The sequence below is a fragment of the Elephantulus edwardii genome, unplaced genomic scaffold (assembly GCF_000299155.1).
Source record: "Elephantulus edwardii isolate Elephantulus edwardi_28Jun2011 unplaced genomic scaffold, EleEdw1.0 scaffold00189, whole genome shotgun sequence".
Lineage (NCBI taxonomy): Eukaryota > Metazoa > Chordata > Mammalia > Macroscelidea > Macroscelididae > Elephantulus > Elephantulus edwardii.
In genome coordinates this window covers 1,796,122-1,818,234 of record NW_006399939.1, presented here as the reverse complement: position 1 = coordinate 1,818,234, position 22,113 = coordinate 1,796,122, and the positions used below count along the sequence as shown (strand labels likewise).

The 22,113-nt window shown below is 42.8% G+C and overlaps 1 protein-coding gene across 4 annotated transcripts in view; it reads left to right on the top strand.

Annotated features, from left to right (window-relative positions):
• The window catches only part of ATG13 (autophagy related 13), a 62,159-nt gene extending 40,262 nt beyond the window's left edge, over positions 1-21,897 (top strand). For 2 of the 4 annotated variants that reach the window (XM_006896720.1, XM_006896719.1), the window contains exons 6-15: positions 1,040-1,080; positions 10,125-10,221; positions 10,480-10,578; positions 11,589-11,682; positions 15,954-16,090; positions 18,071-18,185; positions 18,732-18,809; positions 18,978-19,094; positions 19,798-19,926; positions 21,767-21,897. In XM_006896720.1, coding sequence (XP_006896782.1) covers positions 1,040-1,080; positions 10,125-10,221; positions 10,480-10,578; positions 11,589-11,682; positions 15,954-16,090; positions 18,071-18,185; positions 18,732-18,809; positions 18,978-19,094; positions 19,798-19,926; positions 21,767-21,844 — 985 coding nt within the window. In that variant the 3' untranslated portion in view covers positions 21,845-21,897. Of the gene's footprint in view, positions 1-1,039; positions 1,081-10,124; positions 10,222-10,479; positions 10,579-11,588; positions 11,683-14,648; positions 14,748-15,490; positions 15,602-15,953; positions 16,091-18,070; positions 18,186-18,731; positions 18,810-18,977; positions 19,095-19,797; positions 19,927-21,766 lie in introns of all 4 variants that reach the window. The other 2 variants (XM_006896717.1, XM_006896718.1) reach the window with 2 other exon arrangements.
• Positions 21,898-22,113: the final 216 nt, after the last annotated feature.

Sequence of the window (22,113 nt, the reverse complement as noted above, 5' to 3'; positions counted from 1 at the left end):
GAAAGTTAAGGTAATAATTCCTCATATTTGATAAGCTAAACAAATGATTAGCATGAAATTTAAAACATTTAAGCTTTTCCAGCACTGGTAACAATAGAATATAAGGGGAGTTTCCCTGGAGTATAGTCTTTAATACCTTTTGTTTTACAAAAGTAAATAAAACAAGGAGGAGCAGAAAGGAGGTACTACAGTCATCACCAAGAAAGAAGACCAGTAGTGGCACAGCACATCCTTGGGAAGTTCTTCTGCACAGGGAATGGCCAGGACGTAGGGAGATCTCCAAGGAATTCTAGGCCAGCAGATGCTGAACAAGATAAGGCCTTTCCAGTTGACAGAAAATTTTAACACTAGAGACTGATACAGTGACAGGGAAATAACAGTAGTAGAACCAGAGACCTGTGCACAAGATAACATAGGAGCAGACCGTTGAGCGAGAGAACCAGTCACCTTCGGACAAGAGGCTTGGGGACTAGGGTGCATTTAGGCTTTAGTTGGTGGAATTAGACTTGTTGGGAACCTTGGGGATGAAATTTTTTGGTGGTAACCATGGAACTAAAGACCTTTGTAACATCTGCTAAGTTGGCTTCTGTAAAAGGCAGTAAAACCAGGGAGTGGAAGCTGAAGAGACAAGGAACCCCAGAAGCAAAGCCACTTCATTATTAGATCTGAACCTAGCCCTGTCCTGTGCCATCCCCACCGTCTCTGCCATTCTCAAGCCCACTATTACAGTCACTGTGTTAGTCCATTTTGTTGAAGATCTTCCTCTCTTTTCTGACCCTCTGCCTTTCTTCCTGATCACATGCCCAAGTGTGTCAGACCAAGCCTCACTATCCTTGACTCTAAGAAACACCATGGTTGTACATCCTCCAGAAAAGATGTTTGTTCTTTAGGCAGTCTGTGTTCTAGTCAGCATTCTTTGCCAATTCCAGAGTTCTAAGGCATCAGCAACAGTTTATTACTATTGATTGGTTTCTAGTAGGTTTGCATAGTAGATGTCATTAGAATTAAGATTCAGATAACCTTTTTTCTTTCTTTGCAGAATATATTTTGGGGAAGTTCAGCTGAATGGCTTAGGAGAAGGTATGTATGAAAATTTGTTAGCATATGTCAAATTTTTCTTTGCCAATTAATGAAAGAAACCAGGACAGGAATTCATCTTCAAGTGCATATGGAAAATAGGGACTTAGTTAGATCTGAAAAGAATGTCAAAATGTTACTGGAAAACATGGTTTTGCCACCTGCCACCAAAAAAGCCACAGTCTTAGAGATAGGAGTTTTATGATCTATGCCTGCATATAGAAGATGGAGTATGAACTTCCAGATCTGTCTCAGCAATGAAAGGTTCTGAGGAGATATTTATAGGCTAGGGTAAGGACATGGGGAAGAGCTCATGTTTATATAGCACTTTTAGGAGGGAAAGGCGAGGTTGTCTTCAGTAAAGGAGAGATTTTCAGTAAAGGAGGCATTATGTAATCAGTACACTCAGTCACCTGGCTTCTAAGATAATGTCTGTCTTTCTGTAGGTTTTTTTAGCTGTAGGTTTTGTTCTTTTAAGATGACATCTGTCTAGGTGCTTGGTCATCGCTGAACAAACCCTTTCAAGATGGCTGTCCTATAGAAGGTCGTACAGCAGATCACACCATGGCACCTTAAAGCTCTTAACAGTGTTAAAGGTTTTAAGAGGGAACAAAATATTAACTTGAAACTGAATTTAGAAACCATCTTAAGAATAGATTTGATGCACTGAAAACTAATGACCCCAGATAAGTTGTAGGATAACATCCAAAAAGAAGACAAAAGTTCATTTCAAAGATGAGAAAGAAAAGACCGAAATAGATGTCAGAAGACACCCTGAAACTTTCCCAAGAATGTAAAAGGGGTAAATGCTGAAGTAAGAGAGTTGAGTGGAAGATTTCAAAGGGCAGCTCAAGAAGATAAAGCAAAGAATTTTAATGAAATTTACTGAAAGCTAAAGTTAGAAAAATCAAAGAAAAACACACTTGGCATTTCTCAGTGCTGAAAGAACTAAAGAACAAATTCAAGCCTCGATTTGCAGTACTGAAGGATTCTGCGGGCCAAATCTTGAATGATGCAAGAAGCATCAAAAGAAGAGTTGATAAGGGTTACCAGTTGAGGTTTTTTCTACAAACAGATGTAGCCCTATGTGTGTTAGGGATGTTGTTGTTGTTCTTGTTTAATGCCGTCGAGTCGTAGACAACTCACAGCGACCCTATGAACGAACAGCCTGAGCACTGTTCATACATAGTTTCCAGAGGCAAGCCATTTTGGAAGTGGATGCCGCTCCTGCTTCCAGGCTTGATTTAGTTGGGAAGCTCCAGCCAACACTGTCCACCATGGGTGCCCATTACCGCGATTGGCACATCATTGTCACAGGCTTCAGCATCACAGCAACCACGAGTTACCTTTGTACAGCAATGCACAGACCAGTGCTATACCACCTAGAAGAATGTTTGACAGGAAGACAGTTTGAACCTGTGTTAGGGATAGCCTATTCCTAATCGAAGGCAGCTATCTGGCCAATAAAAGAGATCCATGTTTATTTCCATTTCCACATTCTGTTGTACCAGAAAATGTGATCCAACAAAATGTAGAAGTTACCAAACAATGCCATTAATATCACATGCAAGTAAAATCTTACTATTAAAAAACAACTGGAGCCACCAGAAATTGACAGGGAGCCATCAGAAATTCAGGCTAGATTCAGAAGACACCGACTGTGAACAAGGGAGATCATTGCTGATGTCAGGTGAATCTTGACTGAAAACAGAATACCTGAAAGATGTTTACTTGTGTTTTATTGACTGTGCAAAGGCATTTGATTGTGTGGATTTTAACAAATTATAACTAACATTCAGAAGAATATGAATCCCAGAACACTTGTTCTTGCGGAAACTGATACATATAACAAAAAGCTGTTGTCCACACAGACAAGGGAATGCTGCTTGGATTAAAACGGCAACCTGCTTTATGCAGATAACACTGCTTTGCTTGCAAAAAATGAAGACTTGAAATATCACAGAGGATCAGATGACATTTAATATTGATTATATCTCAACATCAGGGACACAGAAATCCTCATCATCAGACAAATAGGGAACCTTATGATAGAGAAAAAATTGAAGTTGTCAATAATTTCATTTTACTTCTGCAATCAACACATATGGTAGTCAGGAAATCAGAAGGCATGTTGCATTAGGGTACTCTGTTGTCAAATTCTTCAGTGAACTAAAGAGAAAGAGTAAAGGGAGTTCTGGTGGCCTACTGGCAAGAAGTTGCACTGCAATCCCAGAGGTACATGGTTCGAATCCACCAGATGCTCTGCTGGAGAAGGAGAGACTATCTCCTCCCGTACCAGTCAGATCCAATTTGATGGTATATACATAAAATAATAAAAAATAAAAAAAGAGATAAAGAGCAGTGATACCAGATTAAAGAGTGTAGTGTTCCCGATCTAAGCCATGGTCTTTTTAACTTGCTTCCTATCCATCTCACAACATTGTATTTCAGGATAGAACTTGAAATTGACTTTTTGACTGTGAATGCAACACCATTCTTCTGTTTTTTATTCCCAGCATATTATTCCATGATGATCTGATTCAAAGTGACCAAAGCTAGTCCATCTCATCTCTGTAGTACCTCATATGTCAGTGTTCATGTGTTCCATTTCATTTTTCACAATTTTTAGTTTTCCAATATTTAAGCTTCTTGTTATGTGCTGTCAAGTCACTTGCGACTCATAGCGACCCTATGTACAGCATCCCTAAACTCTGCTCTGTCCTGTGCCAGTTGCACCATCTCCAATACACCCATCCCGATTACCCCAGTCACTGAATCAATCCACTTCATAGGGGGCCTTCCCCTCCTGCGCTGTCCCTCCACCCTACCAAGCTAAGTTCCAATTATTAAATGATGTTTCCCATTATTTTTCCAGACTTCTAGTCTGGGCTCTACCACTACTACTATAATTATTCACATTCTTCTACTATTCATAGGGTTTTCAGAGACCTGTTATTCAAGAAGTAGATGACCAATCCTCCTTCCTGACTAGGAAGCTCTAATCAATCTAATCTTTAATCTGGAAGCTCTACCAAAATCTGTCTACGATGAGTAACCCTTGTGGCATTTGTCACACCAGTGGCATACCTTCCACAGCAACTCACAAGTTACCTCATTGTAGCAAACTGACAGACAAGTGCTGCACCAGTTAGAATAATGTTCTTTCCAAACACAATTAACTGACAGTTTAGTTTGTAGCTCTTTTTTTGTTTGTTTTTAAAGTTTTTATTTTAATTGATGGATGCAAATGGACTTTGTGTTATGTTGAAAGTGGCCACACTTAAGTGGATTGCCCTTAGTCTTCAAAAGCAGTTATCTGTTCTTCCAGCCTTTATATGCCAGCTTTATCATCTTCAGTTACACACTATTTGAAGCTTCTTAATTCCACATCCGACCAATACTAGCTTAGAAGAGCCCCAGACCAAACCATCTGCCTGAATTCTTCTAATGCACTCTTTCAGTTTTGCCATGCCTCTTTCATGTCTAGTAAGATTGAATACTTGGCAACAAGTGCAGGGGTTTTTTGGCTTTGATTCATACTATGCAAGATCCTCTTCGCTTCTTTGCTTCTTCACTTTTCTCCTCCTCATTAGATCCAAAGAGATCAATGTCATTGTCACCTTTAGTGTCTGCCGCTCTACTTCTTATAGTACCTCCCACAATAGCAGGGCCATACTTGCCCAAAGCTTTCTTCATTCTTGGCAGGCTTGCCTTTTCCTTCTCATAAGACTTGAGGTGATTATAACAACATATAGCATAACACAGGTTGGCAGGTGGGGGGCTGGAGATGGCTTCAAACATCACCACATCTGCTTGCGATGGCACGTACCCTTTGATGTAGCTCTTGTTGGCCAGGTAATCATTGAGGACCTGGAGACTGGTGGTGGTCTTGTTGTCTCAGAAGCTCATGATGTCAGCTGTGTCTGGAGGTAGGCAGTAGAGGTAGATAAGAAAAAGGGAGGAAATACCCCAAGCACTGAAAATGGAGGGGGAAAGGGCTAGTTTGTAACTCTTAATAGCAAATCAGTCTTTGTACCAACCAACTTTTAATCACAAAGGCCCACCCACCAGGTCCTAATTAGTTTGAATAAGATCCTTCCATGCCACAACTCCTTGTTAATTAAATAAAAACAAACAGATCACACCTGATTGTTAAGTAAATAAAACCTACCTTCCTCCCAGAATCCAACTGCTTCAAACAATTTCAAGTTTTATTCTGAAATACAGTGTTGTGAGTTAAAGGATATTATCCATATCCATATCCATGGAAGGAAGACCCTTTAATACGACTATTAATCAAATATACATTCCTGCATCTAGAGGCAAAGAGGAAGAAAGTGAAAGTTTTTACCAGTTATTAGAGTCTGAAATTAACCAAACATGAAATCAAGATATATTCATGCTAATTTGTGGCTGGAGAGCAAAAGTTGGAAGCAGTAAAGAAGGAATGTTGTTAGGTGCCGGCAGGTCACCTCCAACTCATAGCAACCTTGTGTACAACAGCTCTTAGTCTACTCTGAGTGTGCTTTTTTATACATAGGGTTTTTGAATACCTGTTGTATTTTGAAGTGGATGGACAGTTTTTCTTCCTAATCTGTCTTAATTTGAATGCTTAGTTTTAGAACAATATCGGTCAGACAAACATTTTATGGAAAGCAGATGAAAGACACTTCCCTTTACAGAATAACCTATACATTCAGTGTATCCCCACCCTGTGCCTTTGTCTTATTGCTTGCCTTTTCCTGCTACATTAGCATCCTTCGCACTCTGCCTACCTCAGCCAGCAACCCCTCACCCCAGCCACCCCTTGATATGATGGCTTAGGCCAAAACTCACTTCTGTGAGTGATCATCCTCACACTGCGGTTGATTTCTCATGCTCATGCTTAAAAGTAAAGTATTTCAGAAGAATGTCTATGTATGCTTTATTGACCATGCAAAGGCATTTGCCTTTGTGGATCATAACAAGTGTGGCTAACATTGAGAATGGAAATCCCAGAGCACTTAATTGTGCTCATCTGAAACCTGTACCTAGACCAGGAGGCTATGTTCAAACAGAGCAAGGGAACACTATATGGTTTAAAATTAAGAGAGTACATCAGGGTTGTATTCTCTCTCCATACCTATTTACTCTGTATGTTGAGTAAATTATTTGAGAAGCTGGACTCTAAAGAAAAATGTGGCACCAGGCTCATAGGGAGACTCATTAATAATGTGAGTTACGTAGATGACATAGCTTTGCTTGCTGAAAGTGAGCAGGACTTAAAAGTACTTGTTGCAAAAGATCAGAGAATACAGCCTTCAATATGGATTGCATCTCAGTGTTAAGAAAACATATTCTTATCTCTGGACTGAGGCAACATCATAATAAATGGAGAAAAGATTGAAACTGTCAACTTTATCTTACTTGGATCCACAATTTTCACCGTAAACATTCTTGGTACCAACAGTATTGCACTGAGAAAGCCTGAGTTAGGGACCTCTCCAAATTATTGAGGAGTAATGATGTCAGTTTGAGGACTAAGGTGATTCTGATTCGGGCCATGGTCATTCCAGTCACTTACTGTGCATCTGAGAGCTGGGCAGTGAATAGGGATGACGGAAGAAGAATTATTGCCTTTGAGCTGTAGTGTTGGAACATCCCGTGGACTGTAAAAAGAATAAATATATCTTGGAGAGGTTGCAGCCAGAGTGCTCTTTGAAAGCAAGGATAACGAGTCTTTGCCTCACATACTTTGAGCTTGTTGCTAGGAACATGCCTTGGAGAAGGACATGATGTTCAGAAAGGTAGAGGGTTGGTGAAGGAGAGGAAGACCCTGGACCAAGGGAATCGACACGGTGGCTGCCACAATGGCTCTAATGTTTCAGGAAATATGAGGATGGCGCAGGCTCCAGATCTGTTATTCAGAGGGTGCTATGAATCATAATCTTAGGGCACATAACAACAGCAAGAAGGAACACTTGGAGGTGCCCAGGCTATGTCTTTATGTGTGTTCCTAGGCTGCCTGCATTAGCTGAGTAATTGCTTTGGGAAATCTGCTTTCAGGAATCATGCTTGGGAGGGTGGAGGGACAGTGAAAGAGAGGAGATCCCTGAATGAAATGGATTGGCTTATTGACTGAGGTAATGGGATTGGGTGTGTCAGAGAGAGTAAGGTTGACTCAGGATAGATCAGGGTTCAGAGCTCTTGTATATATGGTAGCTGTGAGTCACAAGTGACTTGGCAGCACATAACAACAACAAACAACTTACTGTAATGTCAAGGGTTTATTGTAAGAAATGGATTTCTTAGTCATTGTCAGGATTGGTGGAAGATCTATCAACAATCTGCATTATGCAGATGACACAACCCTGCTTGCTGAAACTAAGGAGGACCTGAAATGCATGCTGCAGAGGGTCAAGGACTGCAGCTTTCAATACCAATTGAGGCTCAATATCAAGAAGACAAAGATTCTCACCGCAGGACCAATTGGCAGTATCAGGATGGATGGTGAAGAGATTGAGATTGTTCACAGCTTTAGTTTGCTTGGCTCCACAGTCAACACTCTTGGCACCAGCAGCCAGGAAATGAAAAGATATATTGTGATGGGAAAGTCTGCTGTTAGGGACCTCTCCAAAGTGCTGAAGAGAGTGGTGTCACTCTGGAGACTAAAGTGCACCTGATACAGGCCATGGTCTTTACAATCAATCATTCATTATGTGTCAGAGAGTTGGACAATGACTAGGAAGGATAGAAGGAAAATTGATGCCTTTGAGCTGTGGTGTTGGAGAAGAGTATTGAATGTACCATGGACTGCTAAGAAAACAAACAGATTCATCCTGGAGAGGGTTAAACTGGGCTGCCCCTTGGAGCCAAGGATTCCGAGGCTTCGTCTGACATGCTTTGGACATGTTGTAAGGAGAGACAGGTGCTTGGAGAAGGACAAGACCCTCTATGATGTGGATTGATTCAGTGACTGGGGTAATCGGGGTGGGGGTGTCAGAGACAGTGAGATTGGCACAGGACAGAGCATGATTTAGGGCTGTTGTACATATGAATCTCAGGCACATAACAACAACAGTCATTGACTTTGACTTTACCATATGGGTGGGTGTGTTAGTTTTTTCACAAGTGATAGACCAAGGTCACTTAAGCACAACTACAGCCTTCTTGGTCTAATCTGTCTGAGGGGGTAAAACACTTGGATTCAGCACATCATTTGAAGAGGCAAGGGAAAGGAGAATCCGAAGCACTTTGAAAACTTTTTATTTTCAAAAGCAAACTGTGATGCATCAGAAGGTTCTATATGTTAACATAAAGGAGTGATGTTCAGGGTGGGAAGGCAAACTACAACAGCTTAAACTTGATAAGGAAATCTTCCTTAAGGTCTTCTAAACTAATGAGATAAAAAGAGTTCCAGCCTGATAAAGAGCCATCTTTAGTTCAGAACAGAGGCTGCATACTGGAATGGACCTGGGGGGAGGGGTTGTAAAACAATGAAAGACTTTTTTACTTTTCCGAGAGGGTAGTATAGTGGGGGGGAGGATTGGGATTGGAGAAAAGTGCAAAAATCAATGAATGGAAATCCAAAGTCTCTGTAAATTTTCATTGAAATTAATAAATTTAAGAACTAGGTATATTAAAAAAAGAGCCATCTTCAGATATCCTACTACACTAAAAGGACACTTTATCTTTTAAATTATTGTTAAAGAAATGTTAATATTCTGTTACTTTTTTTTTTTAGTATTTTTAAATTTTTTGTTCATTTGCATATAGCCATTCATATACATTTTGTCTATTGTAACCCACCCTTTTTTTGTTTGTTTGTTTGTTTCCCAGTCTTGGGGAAACTAAGCAATTCCACAGATTAATTATTTGGACTCTGGCCAAATTTTAGCTCTGTGAAAATGGCTCTGATGTTACTAGGCCTATCTTACAGGAGACTCAGTCCTTTCACATTGTCATGTCTAGTGTAGATGTTGGAAGCACTTTGTGAAAGTACTACTTGGGCAATTTAGCCTGAATTTTTTTAAAGATGACATTTGCGCTTGGTTATCCTAAAAGGCTAGGAAGCAGCTGTGCAGTTCCTGCTAATCATAAACATTTACAAATCTTAAAGCAGAACCTGACTTGTCTTATTTGGCCCTGAGAGATTTACACTCCTCATTCTTGAGGGGAGATGGCAACATAGCTCTTTTTCTATAACTTCTTCAAGCTGAAAAGGGATGTAGAAACCTTATTTAGAAGTGAAATTCTCTCTGCCTGATCTAGCTTTTTGCTTCTCATGGGTCTCAGGTTATCAGAAAGAAAGAAAATAATTATAGTATTAAGAGCTCCTCTAACTTCTTGATCAATATTTGTAATGTGTTGTTTGTAATCTTAATATATATGATACAGGTTGAGAAAAGATTTTTAAAAATTGATACATTGTCTGAGGAAATACCAGAGATGACTAGATAATGTCTCTAAAAGTTCTAGCAACTTTGTGCAACAATGAATGACTGGAAACCCTAAGTCTCTGTAAACTCTCATTAAAATTCATTAAAAACAAAACAAAGTTCTAGTCCATTTTCCTAAATTTCTTTAATGAGCATGTTAAATATTTTTTATAAGCAACGACAATTTAGAAAAAGTAGAAATGAAAAGGCTAGAACCTCTGGAAGGCCCTGACTTTACCCTGTACTTAAGTGGCGAATGGGTAGATATGTAGTTACTTCATAAGTCAAGGTGTTTGTGTGGCAAATTCCTTATGCTTTCTCAGTCTGCCTAGGCATATGACACTTTGGATGTGATCAGGTGGGACTTGCTCAGACCTAAATGAATATTTGCTATATGTTTTTGGAGTAGTTTTATCTGGAGTTAGAATTCTGTTTGACTTGTTAATATTGGGTCAGTGTAGAATAAATTGAAAGAAAAAAGGAGGATGGAAATTGAAGCTGCTGCATACATCATGCTCAATAATGCCAGAGACTGGACACTAGACTGCATGACCCAGGCAAAGAAAGGCAGACAGGAAGCATTGCCAGTGTTCTTTGGGAAAAAACCTAATCACTTATCTTTCCTACTAGGCTTCCAGACAGTTCGTGTTGGGACAGTGGGCACCCCAGTGGGCACTATTACTCTTTCTTGTGCTTACAGAATTAACTTGGCATTCATGTCTACCAGGTAAGCAAAAGCCTTGGTTGGAATCCAAAAGCGTGCTTCCACTCCCTCAACACCAAGCTTAAGCCTATAATTCAATTTTTCTGCTATTGAAATGAGCCCCCCAGAAGAATGAAAATCAAGAAACAAGTACACTTGCTAGAGAATTTGCAAGTTCCAAAACCACTTTTCCCAGAATATTTATTTTTAGGGATATGTTGGGTATTTGCTGGGGTTGGAAGGCATTTTAACAAATACTTGAATCTGCTTATTTCATTACAGGCAATTTGAGAGAACCCCGCCTATCATGGGGATTATTATTGATCATTTTGTGGACCGTCCCTATCCCAGCTCTGCACCTATGCACCCCTGTAATTACAAGTAAGGATTGTCAAATACTCTCTGAGACTTCTACTGGGCAAAAGCACTCATTTTTCAGGGGGAGATGAAGCAAACTAATCAAAACTTGGGGCTAGGGGCCCTGTGTTGAAAGAAACAGAAACCTTCCTGGTGCTACCATATAGTTGTGCCCCCACCTGCAGTCTAGAGAAAGGCTTCAGAATCACAGCTGTTTTGGATGTTGGTGGTGCTGTACTGGGTAGACTTTTCTTAGTAGCAGCTAACGTAAGGACTTCAAGAGGAGCAGTTACTTGTGGACTATCCTTTGGCAAATTAAATGGTTTTCAGGTCGCCATCTGATATAATTCTGATATGTTTAGAATAAAGTATCTCCAGGCTCAGAGCTCAGAAAACACAGTTCTCAGAGGTTAGAGTAGATATGTATAAGTATGGATGCAATGTTTGATGGACTTCTGAAGTTGAATAGTTTGTAGGCTTTAGATTTTTCTTTCAGCAGGGAGGGACGGGTCCTTGGAGAAGGACATCATGTTTGGCAGAGTGGAGGGACGGCGCAGGAGGGGAAGACCCTTGATGAGATCGATTGATTCTGTGATTAGAGTGGTGGGAATGAGTGTGTTTGAGATGGCGAGGTTGGCACAGGATAGAACAGCATTTAGGGCTCTTGTACATAGGGTCACTATGAGTCGCAAGCGACTTGATGGCACATAACAAGACCTTTGAAGACCTAGTCTGGCCCTCAACCTTGGCCTAGAAAATTCTCTATCAGATAATAGAACAGGTAAGGTATTTGGCTAAAAAGAAAGATTGAATCAGGTCTCTAGGTGCTGCTCTCCTGAAGATGCTTTGAAATGGCTTGAGTTCCCTCTCTTTCTACTATGAACTCAGAGTGAGGATATTTCCAGTTCATTATTTTTTACTTTCTTCTTTAACTCATAACTGAACAACCCTTGCCAAAGCCTCCCTTCTTCTCTGGCTTCTTTTTGGAGGTTGATTACCACCACCATAAAACTCTTCTTTTTTCCTTACTGTAGAACTTCTGGTGAGGACACTGGAGTTACATATCCATCTGTGGAAGACTCTCAGGAAGTGTGTACCACCTCTTTCTCCACCTCCCCTCCATCCCAGGTAGGTGAAATAGGTTCTGTGGTAGTGGAAGTTAACATGATTTCATATATGGGATCTATGAAATGGTGTCCAGCATTGGATACTTAGAGTACCTTTTCTTGGTTGTGGTCATGATTATTTTAAGGGAGTTATTTTGGAGAGAGGTAATAAAAGCAGTCTTATCTGTTAGATTAATACTTCCAATGTCACTAGTCTCTTAAACCCACAGGATTACATGTAATCTCTACTTGGCTTGACATATAGCATTAAATTCCCCAGAAAATCAGTAACAGCTTTCCAAGTGCATTTGACTCTAATGGACCCCTTTTAATTGAGGAGTTCCTACTTTTTTGAAGTGGTCACTTTAACATTTAGTAATGGAAGGAGCCTGAGCATAAAATATTAGTAAGGAACCAGTAGTGCAAAATTTTTTTACAGTTGGCACAGGTTTCTACCTGTCTTTACTCTCTACTTGGACCTTATTAACTTTTCCACTTAAGTAAATATGCAGTCAGACCCAGTTTCAGTAAAACACAGACCCCAAACTAGGGTCTCCAGCTCCAAGAAGAACCACCTGTATCTTCCAGTATAATGTATATGATGCTGAGACAGCTTCTGCTAAGAAAGCATGTTGGCAGCTGACTATTTTAGGGCCACATTTCTTCCCTTCTGCTCACACCAGTCGTCATCTCCTTCAGTGCCTCCTGATCCCTGCTCCACCTGCAACACTCTCTGTTTTTCCCCTTTGAATTTCACATTGTTGTGTACCTTGGAGTCAGAACCAACTCAAAATTGACCCTCACCAGGTTTTCAGAAGTGGTAAATCCCACAGGAGATGGTCTATCTTTCTCTTGTTGGGGCAGTTAGTGGATTTGAACTGCATGCATTTGAATGGATTTGAACAGCTCTTTAACACTAAACTATTTGACTCAATTTTAGGTTTGTTTAGCCCTAGATTATCCATTTTCACCATTTTATTTTGGGGACCTAGCAAATTAAGTTAGCTCTCCTTTAAGTGGTGGGGTTTTTTTTTGGGGGGGGGTTGGGTGGGTTTGTTTGTTTGTTTTTCCCCTGGAATTTTTTGTTTATTTTTTAGTTAAGAAAAAAAAAATTCCTGTTTTCTAGTCTGTATTACTTAGGAAATGCTGAAATGAAAAGTATGGTTTTCATCTCTTTCAAAATTGAGAATTAAGCCTCATTAATTCCATGTGAATGACATTGCGACATCTGCAGATCTCTATTCTGTTTTCCAGTTTGTTTAGAGTTCAGAGGTCCATGTTCCAAAGTTGCCTCCACAGTTAGTGTTGGGAGCCACAGGATTATTAGTCCCTTCCTCCCATCATTATAAGTAGGTATCACTGTCTGCATGGAAAGCTTACTGACATGCAACAATGACAGCAAAAAACGGGAGGAAAGTCAGCTTTTTTACAGTTGCACATTAATGGAAGTAGGCTATTTTTTAATATCATCCAATGTGAATATGTCACATTTAAAGTTTATTAAACATTTTTTTATTTAATTATTATTTGTGTGTGTATATACATTGAATTGGATCCAACTGGTACAGGAGGAGATTTCCCCTCCTTCTCCAGCAGAGCATCTGGTGGATTTGAACTGAGTGCCTTCACAATTGCAGTGCAGCTTCTTGCCACTAGGCCACAGAGCTGCCTTAAACAAAATTTTTATTTCTTAAAATTTTACAAATAATAGTCTTAACAATACCTAAACCTGGGAGGTATGAGGCATGGAAGGCTGGACAAAAGAAATCCATTTGTCTCTTTAGTACAATAACATAGTGGAAATTTGACCCCAAAAGTAAATTGGGAAACGAATTTCTATCCTTGTTTTTAAGGTCTGTTGGCCTGTGTAAGGAGAGCTTCTCTGTTTCACGGTATCAGTTCCCTTTGTGTCATTTCCATTTAAAACCAGATCATCCCCAGATCTGATTAATACTGCGCACCCCTGGCTGTCCCCCGGCAGTGCTCCCTCAGCACCTCTAATCATGACTGACCCGAGAAGTTTGCACTTTGCCTCAGTTCTCTCATGGCCAGAGGTCTTCATTTCTGTTAATACTGAAATGGTTGCTTTCTTGGTTTAACTAGAAACTCATAGTTATTCATATGTCTTAATATCATGTTTGTTTTGTCAACAAAATAAGAATTCTTGAGCCATGTTATCTTTGGAATAGAATTAAGAAGTACTCGTAAATGAAACTGCCTTTGTTACCTGTGGCCCTCCCTCCAGTTCTAAGCTTTAATTAGCTAATTGATGAAATGTAACGATCATCATACCTATTATTTATTAACCTTAAAAATGTTAAGGATTTGATAAGTGCCCCCATCTTTCACACTGTCAGGATGCTCCATTTTCACTCCCACGCCTTAGACAGTTTAAGAATACACACCCTGCATACCCACCCACCTTCCCTAAAATGACGTAGGAAAGTGCATCTATTTAAAGTTCTGTCCAAAAATGTCAACTGTTTAAACCTGTTTCCACAGATTCTGGATCCCCTGAGGAAAGGTTTAAGTCCAACATGCTAGCCTCAGCATCCTTTTCCTCTTCAGCACACTTTTGCATTGTCTCCGAGGCCCCTTCTATTAGTGTCTGTTCTCTTAACTGCCACTCTTTTTTATTTTTTATTGAAGACAGGCTGATTGAAAAAAAAAATTAAAACAAAAAACTACATGCTGATGCCTGCTTCAGGTTTCTCTGTTCTGCCAAGTCATCCCAGCTTGACTCAGCTTTGTTTTCCACTTGCTCGCCATCAGGGAGACAGGCAGCAAGTTGAGGACCCTGTGATAAACACTTGTCCACACCCTCTCAGATTGTCCTTTTAGAAGAGGGACAGGCCACTCTGCTTCACCCTGACTTCCCATGGTCCATTCAGCCTCTACTGCTATTGCCCCTTCCCAGAATTTTTCCCACTTCTTTCTCAAGTTTCTTTTCTGTTTTTTTCCCCCCTGTCTGTGTATATCTGTGCACAGTGTGTGTTTACTGTCACAAAGGCACATTTTCAGACCCCTACTCCTGCGGTGACGGACACCCTGAGGGTTCCCATGGCAGGACTGGCCTTTTCCCATCAAGTGAGTCTGTAATTAGATGGCATCTTTTTATTTAAACATTGGAGCCGTAGTGCAAGGAGAGTTACTTCAGTGCCCCACATCCTTTGTGGGGTTCTTAGAGACTGTGATCAGTTTTAACAGGACACAGCTACAGCACAGCAGCCCCAAAGATGAGGCCTAATTTGCCCCTCCTCCTCCCATTGATGTGAAAAATAGTGTGGTTATTTATATCTTATTTTTAAATAAACAGCCAAAGACTTGTATCCTTTTTTAAAAAAATATAAATAGGAACCTTCCCAATGCACAGGGGTGATGGAGGGTATGATTAAAGAAGCTGGCCTTCTGTTTCAGAGGGACCCAAGGACAAAGGAGAAAATAGAATGTCTTTGGAAAAATGGATTATGGCGTTGGCTCCGAGTTCTGCCCAGGCTTGTGCTCACAGATCTTCTGGGCTTAAAACTGAAAGAGCTACCTGAGCCCCTGGGAAAGCAACAAACCATGAACTCATGCCAGGCCTTTGGGAGGCTTTATAGCAGGGATCCTAGCCCCAGTTTCAAACAAGTCTGTGTTTTCTTATCTAAAAGTTAGTGGTCTGGTGTGTCGTTAAGCTGTCCACCAGGTCCAGGTGTAATGGTGCTGTGAGCTGTGAGTTATTCATGACTCTCCACTGCTCCTAATCATTAGGCACACACTAGGATTGCCTGTTTTCTCTTCTCTCCCTCCTCCTCCTCTCCTTCGCCCCTCTCTGTTTTTCTCTTGCTTAGCTCTCAAGTTCTCGCCTTTCCTATCAGCCTGCTGCCCTGGGCGTTGGATCAGCTGACCTGGCTTATCCAGTAGTGTTTGCTGCTGGCTTAAATGCTACACACCCTCACCAGGTATCTCTCGAGGGGGGAAGACCAGGGGGTTTCAGCACTGCCCCTCCTCTCAGAGACAGTTGAAGGGCACTTACTGTGTCTAAGTGTTCTGAAGTGGTGACTTTGTAGGCCTGACTGGCTTTGAGAGGAAGGGAAAAAGAATGACTTTTTGGATGTCTTCTCTGTAGTCATTGCCATATGTCCTCCATTAACTGGGTCCAAGAGGATAAAGAGGCTGCATCTCCTGCCTGTTGGTGGCACACTGGTGACCGAAAAGCTTGAGAGCAGATACTATCATGCTGGCATGTGAAGTTCCTTTCCTGCCTGACATTGCCCTCATTCACTGCAGCTCTCTTTTTATCCCCCACCGAAGCTGATGGTTCCTGGGAAGGAAGGCGGAGTACCGGTTGCTCCCAACCAGCCTGCCCACGGCACCCAGGCTGATCAGGAGAGATTGGCAACCTGCACCCCTTCTGACGGGGCCCACTGTGCTGCCACACCTTCCAGCAGGTGAGTTCTTAGCCATCTTGGCCATGATCCTGCTAGGCTAGCCAAGGGCCTGCCCTCTCTGCCGCGTAGGTGCTTCTTTGGGATCAGTAAAGGCTGGCTTCTGATAGTGACTCTGACTTGGGATTTGTGCTCAAAATATGCAGTAACCTTGCCAAATAAGAATAGAGTCTAATGAGCCGTCATCCTACTCAGGGAAGTTGGGTCCAACCTCTGGGGGAGCCTAGGCATCAGCTGGGTTGCAAGAAAACTGGCCAGGGGCCTGGGACCTGCCTGCAGATGGGGAACAGCAGATCTGTGGCTCTGTCACCCAGTAGCAGGGCACTCAGGTGCTGCCACTGACTCTTGTTTCCTGAAGAATGAACACACAGGTCACTGTAACCTCGCAGTCCGGGGTCACACAGTGTCTGCTTGTTATTGGGGTAGATTTTTTTTCTCCTTTCTACTGTGTTAGCTCCTCATGGAGATCAGTTGGAGAAATAGGTTGTTTTCCTTATTAAAGATAGTTTTAAGTCTTTGCCCTTTTTGATTACAGAAACAGAATTTAAAATAGAAGATCTTGATTAGGTAAAAAGTAAGAATTCTCTTAATCCCACCCTTCAGGAATCACTGTTACCTCCTTTTTCAAAATATGAGAAGATCTTGAGTTAAGTCATTTCCTGAGAGAGCTCTCAAAGCTCAAAAAACGGCCACACGAGGGCTGCAGCCGAAATCCTCCAACTCCAGAGCCTGTTTTTTTCCATTACACAGAGTTCTCCCTTGGGAGGAGAGAGCTGTTGTGACCTACCCCACCCTACCTCAAGCAGGAAGGCCCCAGAGATGAGAATTTTGCATTGCCCCACATCATCCTAAGTGAACTTTATGGTAATAAAAGTGCCTAGGACTTTTTTTTTATTCCCACGGTGGAGTGGTAGTGGGAAAGGGGGAATTTTGCAGGAAAGATTTTTTTTTTTTGGTACCATTCTTCAGGAAAAATAATTTCATTTCTAACTTCTTAAGCTTCCATCCTCTCATTATTTGCCTCTGAAGGAGAATGTGTTGATTTACTCTAGTTTTCTGAAAAAAGTCCAAGAGTATTGAACAGAAGACCCTGTGTGGCGGAGGTGGGGCTGGGTCCTTATATGCAGGACCTGCCAGCTTAAGCCTGTTCTCAAACCAGGTTCTCCCCACTGACAGAGGACTAGATGATGTTCTCCTTACCTTGAGTCCCTCAGTTTGGCTAGATGATCTTTCCTGTCCATTGCAGCCTACAGAGCTCTGAGTGCTGCTCTGGCCAGCCCCAGGGTGGGTCTCCTTTTCTGCTCCTTAGAGTCACTTCATCATCCAAGACGTGTTGTCAGTCTACAGAGCAAGGCAGGGACACATGAGAGCAGCCAAATGGAATGTCAAGGGTTTTCAGAATGAAGAGTTTGTAAGAGAGGGAAGGGAAGGGAAAGATGGTACCCAGAACCAAGAACCTCAGTCTAGGCCAGCTGCCTCCTGTGGAGAGAGCCTGACTTCCCAGGGAATAATTGTGACTCTTTAACTGTAATTGATGTCAGTGTGTTTGGACGTGGCACTGGAAGCCATACAGATGTACAGTGTTTTTTAGACAACTCTCCATAAAAGAAGGGATATCCAAAACAGGAAAGGCTGAACTGTTTGTCTGGCCATGTAATCGACTAAACTAACACTAAAGTTACAGTTGTTTGTGAGAGTTGCTGGTCTGTGTGTGTGATTTTCCTATCTTCCAATGCTTACCCTTTGACATTTTAGATGATATTTTAAGTCAGCTCTGCACACTTTGAATTGTGAGTTTTGTTTGGATATGCAGAATTCCTAGTTGTTCTGGGAATCTCAGTCTCCTGCTGTCAACTGCTGTCAAAGCAGGAGGATGGTGACAGCAGTGGAGGCCACCTCCTGCCCCACTGTGGTGGGTTTGCAAGAACCAAGCGATCTGTGTTGGGGTTTGAGAGTAAGTTCCATGTGGCCTTTCTCCTGCAGTGAGGATACTGAAACCGTGTCAAACAGCAGTGAAGGACGCGCCTCCCCCCACGATGTCTTGGAGACCATCTTTGTCCGGAAAGTGGGAGCTTTTGTTAACAAACCAGTCAACCAGGTAATTCTTGTACCACTCCCGCCTGTGAGAATGCCTAAGCCTTCAGAATGAGGCCTTGTATCTCAGAGCTCTTAACCTGAGATCTGCAAATCCACTGAAATTGTGTGCAAACTTGGGGGTATACGTATGCAGATTTTCCTTGGAGAGTGTTAATAACCAATGACACCCCTTCAGAAAAAAGTTATAAGCTATTATTATTCTGTGATCTCTAAGCTTCCCATAGAGGAAGAGATGAGACACCATTTAATGTGAAAGCATTGCAGTGTAGCTGTCCCTCAGTGGCACTTGGCCTTTGTTCATCCTCAGTGCCCAGAAAGCGGTGTAGTTACTGAACTGCTGTGGATCCATTTCAGAAGGAACCCGTGGGCCTTGGAGCCTTATCTGTCTGGAAGGAGGTGTAGGCAGGGAGGCAAGAGGAGCCTGAGGCTGGGGATCAGCCTGGTCTGCTAATTTGATGACCTCTAGCAGCTAGTCTGTAAGGAAAGTGTGGATCCAGGTTGGTGGATGGCCTCGGACACTAAGGCTTGTTCTCGTGTGTCTCTCCAGGTGACGCTGACCAATTTAGACATCCCTTTTGCCATGTTTGCTCCCAAAAATTTGGAGCTGGAGGATGCTGATCCTATGGTGAGCCCACTGTTCATTTAGGAGTTTCCAGTGAGGTGCTGCAGTGGTTGGCCTTCTGGGGCCATGTCCCATGGCTTAGGGATTTGTCTCCAGTGTGTATCGCTTAGAAAATCCTCAAATTGTTAGCAGTAACTGACATCCAATTCTTTTTCCTGAAACTTGGAACAGGTGAATCCTCCAGCGTCCCCGGAGGCTGGGTCTCCTCTGCAAGGCAGCCTGCACTCTGAGGGCTCTAGCGGGGGCAGCAGTGGCCATGCCCACGACGACTTTGTGATGATCGACTTTGTAAGTTGCTGTCACTTTCCTTGTCCCTTACTTTCTTGGGGAGAACAATCAAGGCACTCACTGGATCACTTTCTATCAAAGTAGACCTTGTCCTCACTTAACTCATTTGACTTTTCATGTTTATGACAATATTTTAAAAACTATCTTGAAATAAAACAGTTATGTTAAAAAAAAAACAAACAACTATCTTGCAGCTGAGTACCTGGCAGTAACAATGCTGAGGTGAGAGAAGCAAGAATAAGCCATGGCTGTGCTGATTAAGGTTAAAGGCCATGATTCTCAGTGGTTTGCCAATTATCTGATGATGTAATTTGTGTGAGAGAATGGTTTTGTGATCTGATGTGGTTGGCCTCCATTTTTGCACACCACCAATTTCTAGTAACAACCTGGTTTTTAGAACAAATCACGATAGTACATGAGAAATGGATGAAACAAAGATTTTCCTTTAGGACTTAGATGGGCTGGTGAGACAAATGAGCACTCAGCTGTGATGTTCTGTGGGGACCCTTCCCGGGACACCGTTGGGAGGTATTTGGAGGCCCAGAGACAGTAAGGCTTTTTATGTCATATCTTTAGTTGCAGTTCCTAAGAAAATACAGCTCTAAACTCATGTCTGCTGGAGCCTGTGTGATGTAGCATCTTTTCTGGCTTTTCCTCTGTAGTCCAAGGTAGAAGCTAAACTGGATTTGTCTTATTTTTAAAGAAACCAGCTTTTTCTAAGGATGACATTCTTCCAATGGACCTGGGGACCTTCTATCGTGAATTTCAGAACCCCCCTCAGCTGAGCAGCCTCTCCATAGACATTGGCGCGCAATCCATGGCTGAGGACTTGGTATGGAAACCTCATCCTCTGACCTCTGTCCCTTTTTCGTGGTCACTCCCCATCTACAGATCTAGAAATTTCCTCCTGTTTATCAGCACCACCACCACCCCTGCACCCACAAATAAAACTCCCCTCCTACCCTCCCTGAGGCAAGAAACAGACCACTGATCACTCTTGAGGTTTGCATTGTGTCTGACACTCATTATCTTGAATTAGTTGGGTTTGGTTCCTGCTTTCCCTGCACACTTAACATTGTTTTTCAGACAGACACCCCTGTCATTCTGGGCCTGGTGTCTTCCACTAGCTAATGTCAGAACCAAGTTGCTCCTTGGATTCAGCTGTTTAGTTTGCCAGGTCCAAGGGCACAGAGCAGGGGTGCATGTACGATCTTGGGTATTAGAAATCCTCCCTGTAGCTGTGGTTCTCCTGTGTGCTCAGAGGTGGTGACGTGAACCATAGTTGTTGCCACACTCTTCCTTAAAACATTTTCTACTGAAGGACAGGGGGCCTAGGCAGCCACAGACCCCAGGCCTCACACCATGAGATGCAAGGTTCCTCTGCCTGAGGGGGCAAGTCACCTCCTTCATAAACTGGAGGCTCTGGGCTTCCTGCCCTTGAAGTGCTTTACACAGAAAAGCTTGCTTAATGGTAATATCGGTACAGTAATGCTTACCACTGTTAGCAGCATTTATTGAGGCTTTGGAGGCATCAGGCAGTATGCTTAGTGCTTTACAGTGCTCTTCAGCAATGCTAAGAGGGAGGATTTTCTATTATCTCTGTTGTACAGATGAGGAAACCAGCACAATTAATCACCACAGTTACTGACCATGGTTAATAAAATAACTTGCCTAAGATCACAGTCCAGCAGAACAAGGCTTTGACTCCAGGGGTCTGGCTCCTGAAGTGAAGCCTTTAACCTCCATCTCCTTGCACTTGAAATGCCCTTGTAAAGAAGTGGAGCCGGCTCATCCGCCAAGCGCCCTGGCAGTGTGCTGGCTCGCCTGCTGCAACCAGCCTCTCGCAGGAGCGTGCCTGCCCTGCAGAGACCCTCCTGTAGTGCTGTCTGTGCCTGCTTGTCAGCGAGGATGCAGGCCGGTCAGGGTGTGCTGATGCAGTTGATGCATGTCATTTCGGCTGCCTCTGCTCAGTATCTTATTCCGACTCCTCAAGGCTCTTGTTTTCCTGTGTTTCCTTCTTGTTTGCTGTTCTCCCTCCACTCTCACCTACCCTCCTCAGTTTGTTCAAAGATGCAGAGTCCCAGGCCTCACCACAGACCTGCTGGATCAGAATCTTTTGGGAGTACAGCTGAAACTGCCTAGTTCACGTGCCCAGGGTTTTGGGTACTCAGCCTTCACGTGTGTGATGACATCTTTCACAAACGGGTCTTATTTTGTGATTCTTAGTTCTCTATCATGTGTGGGGTTTTTTTGTTTGTTGTTTTTTTTTTTCTTCTTAATTATTTTTGTGTGAGTGTACCGTCAAATCAGATCTGACTGGTACAGGAGGAGATTGTCCCTCCTTCCCCGGCAGAGCATCTGGTGGATTCGAACCATGCGCTTCTGGGATTGTAGTTGCAGCTCCTTGCCACTAGGCCACCAGAGCTCCCCTCTCTATTGTGTTTTGATGTCAGTCTCCATCTGTCTGAGGAGAGTACCATCCTGTTCTAGGCTTGCTCCTTTTCTGTCTCTGAGTTGTTCTATGACCTCCCACAACTCCCCTGAGGAGAGCGGTAGATATGACCCTGGTTCTAGGCCTGCTCAGCCTCCCTTCCCCAACTCTGGGTGACTAGGCTGGCTGCACCCCCCCCAGCCCTGCCTGACACCAGCTCTTCTCTCCCCTCCCACCACAGGACTCATTACCCGAGAAGTTGGCTGTGCATGAGAAGAATGTCAGAGAATTTGATGCCTTTGTAGAAACCCTGCAGTAAAAGTTGGTGTCTTCAAGTACTGGCAGCATCCCCTTCTTGGTGGTCCCAGGGGACAGAGAGCCACCTCTTCCTCCTCCTCCTCCTCGTCCTCCTCCTTCTCCTCCTCCTCCTCCTCCTCAGCTGCTCCCATCCCTGATCCTGCTCTGAGCTGCTGGAGGGGAGGAGGGTCCCTTGTGCGGGATCCAGAAGTCCTGCTCTTGCCTGTGCTGGAGACTCCACGGCAGCAGTGTGGCCGGTCAGAGCATTCGCGAGGACTCACCCAGTGGCCT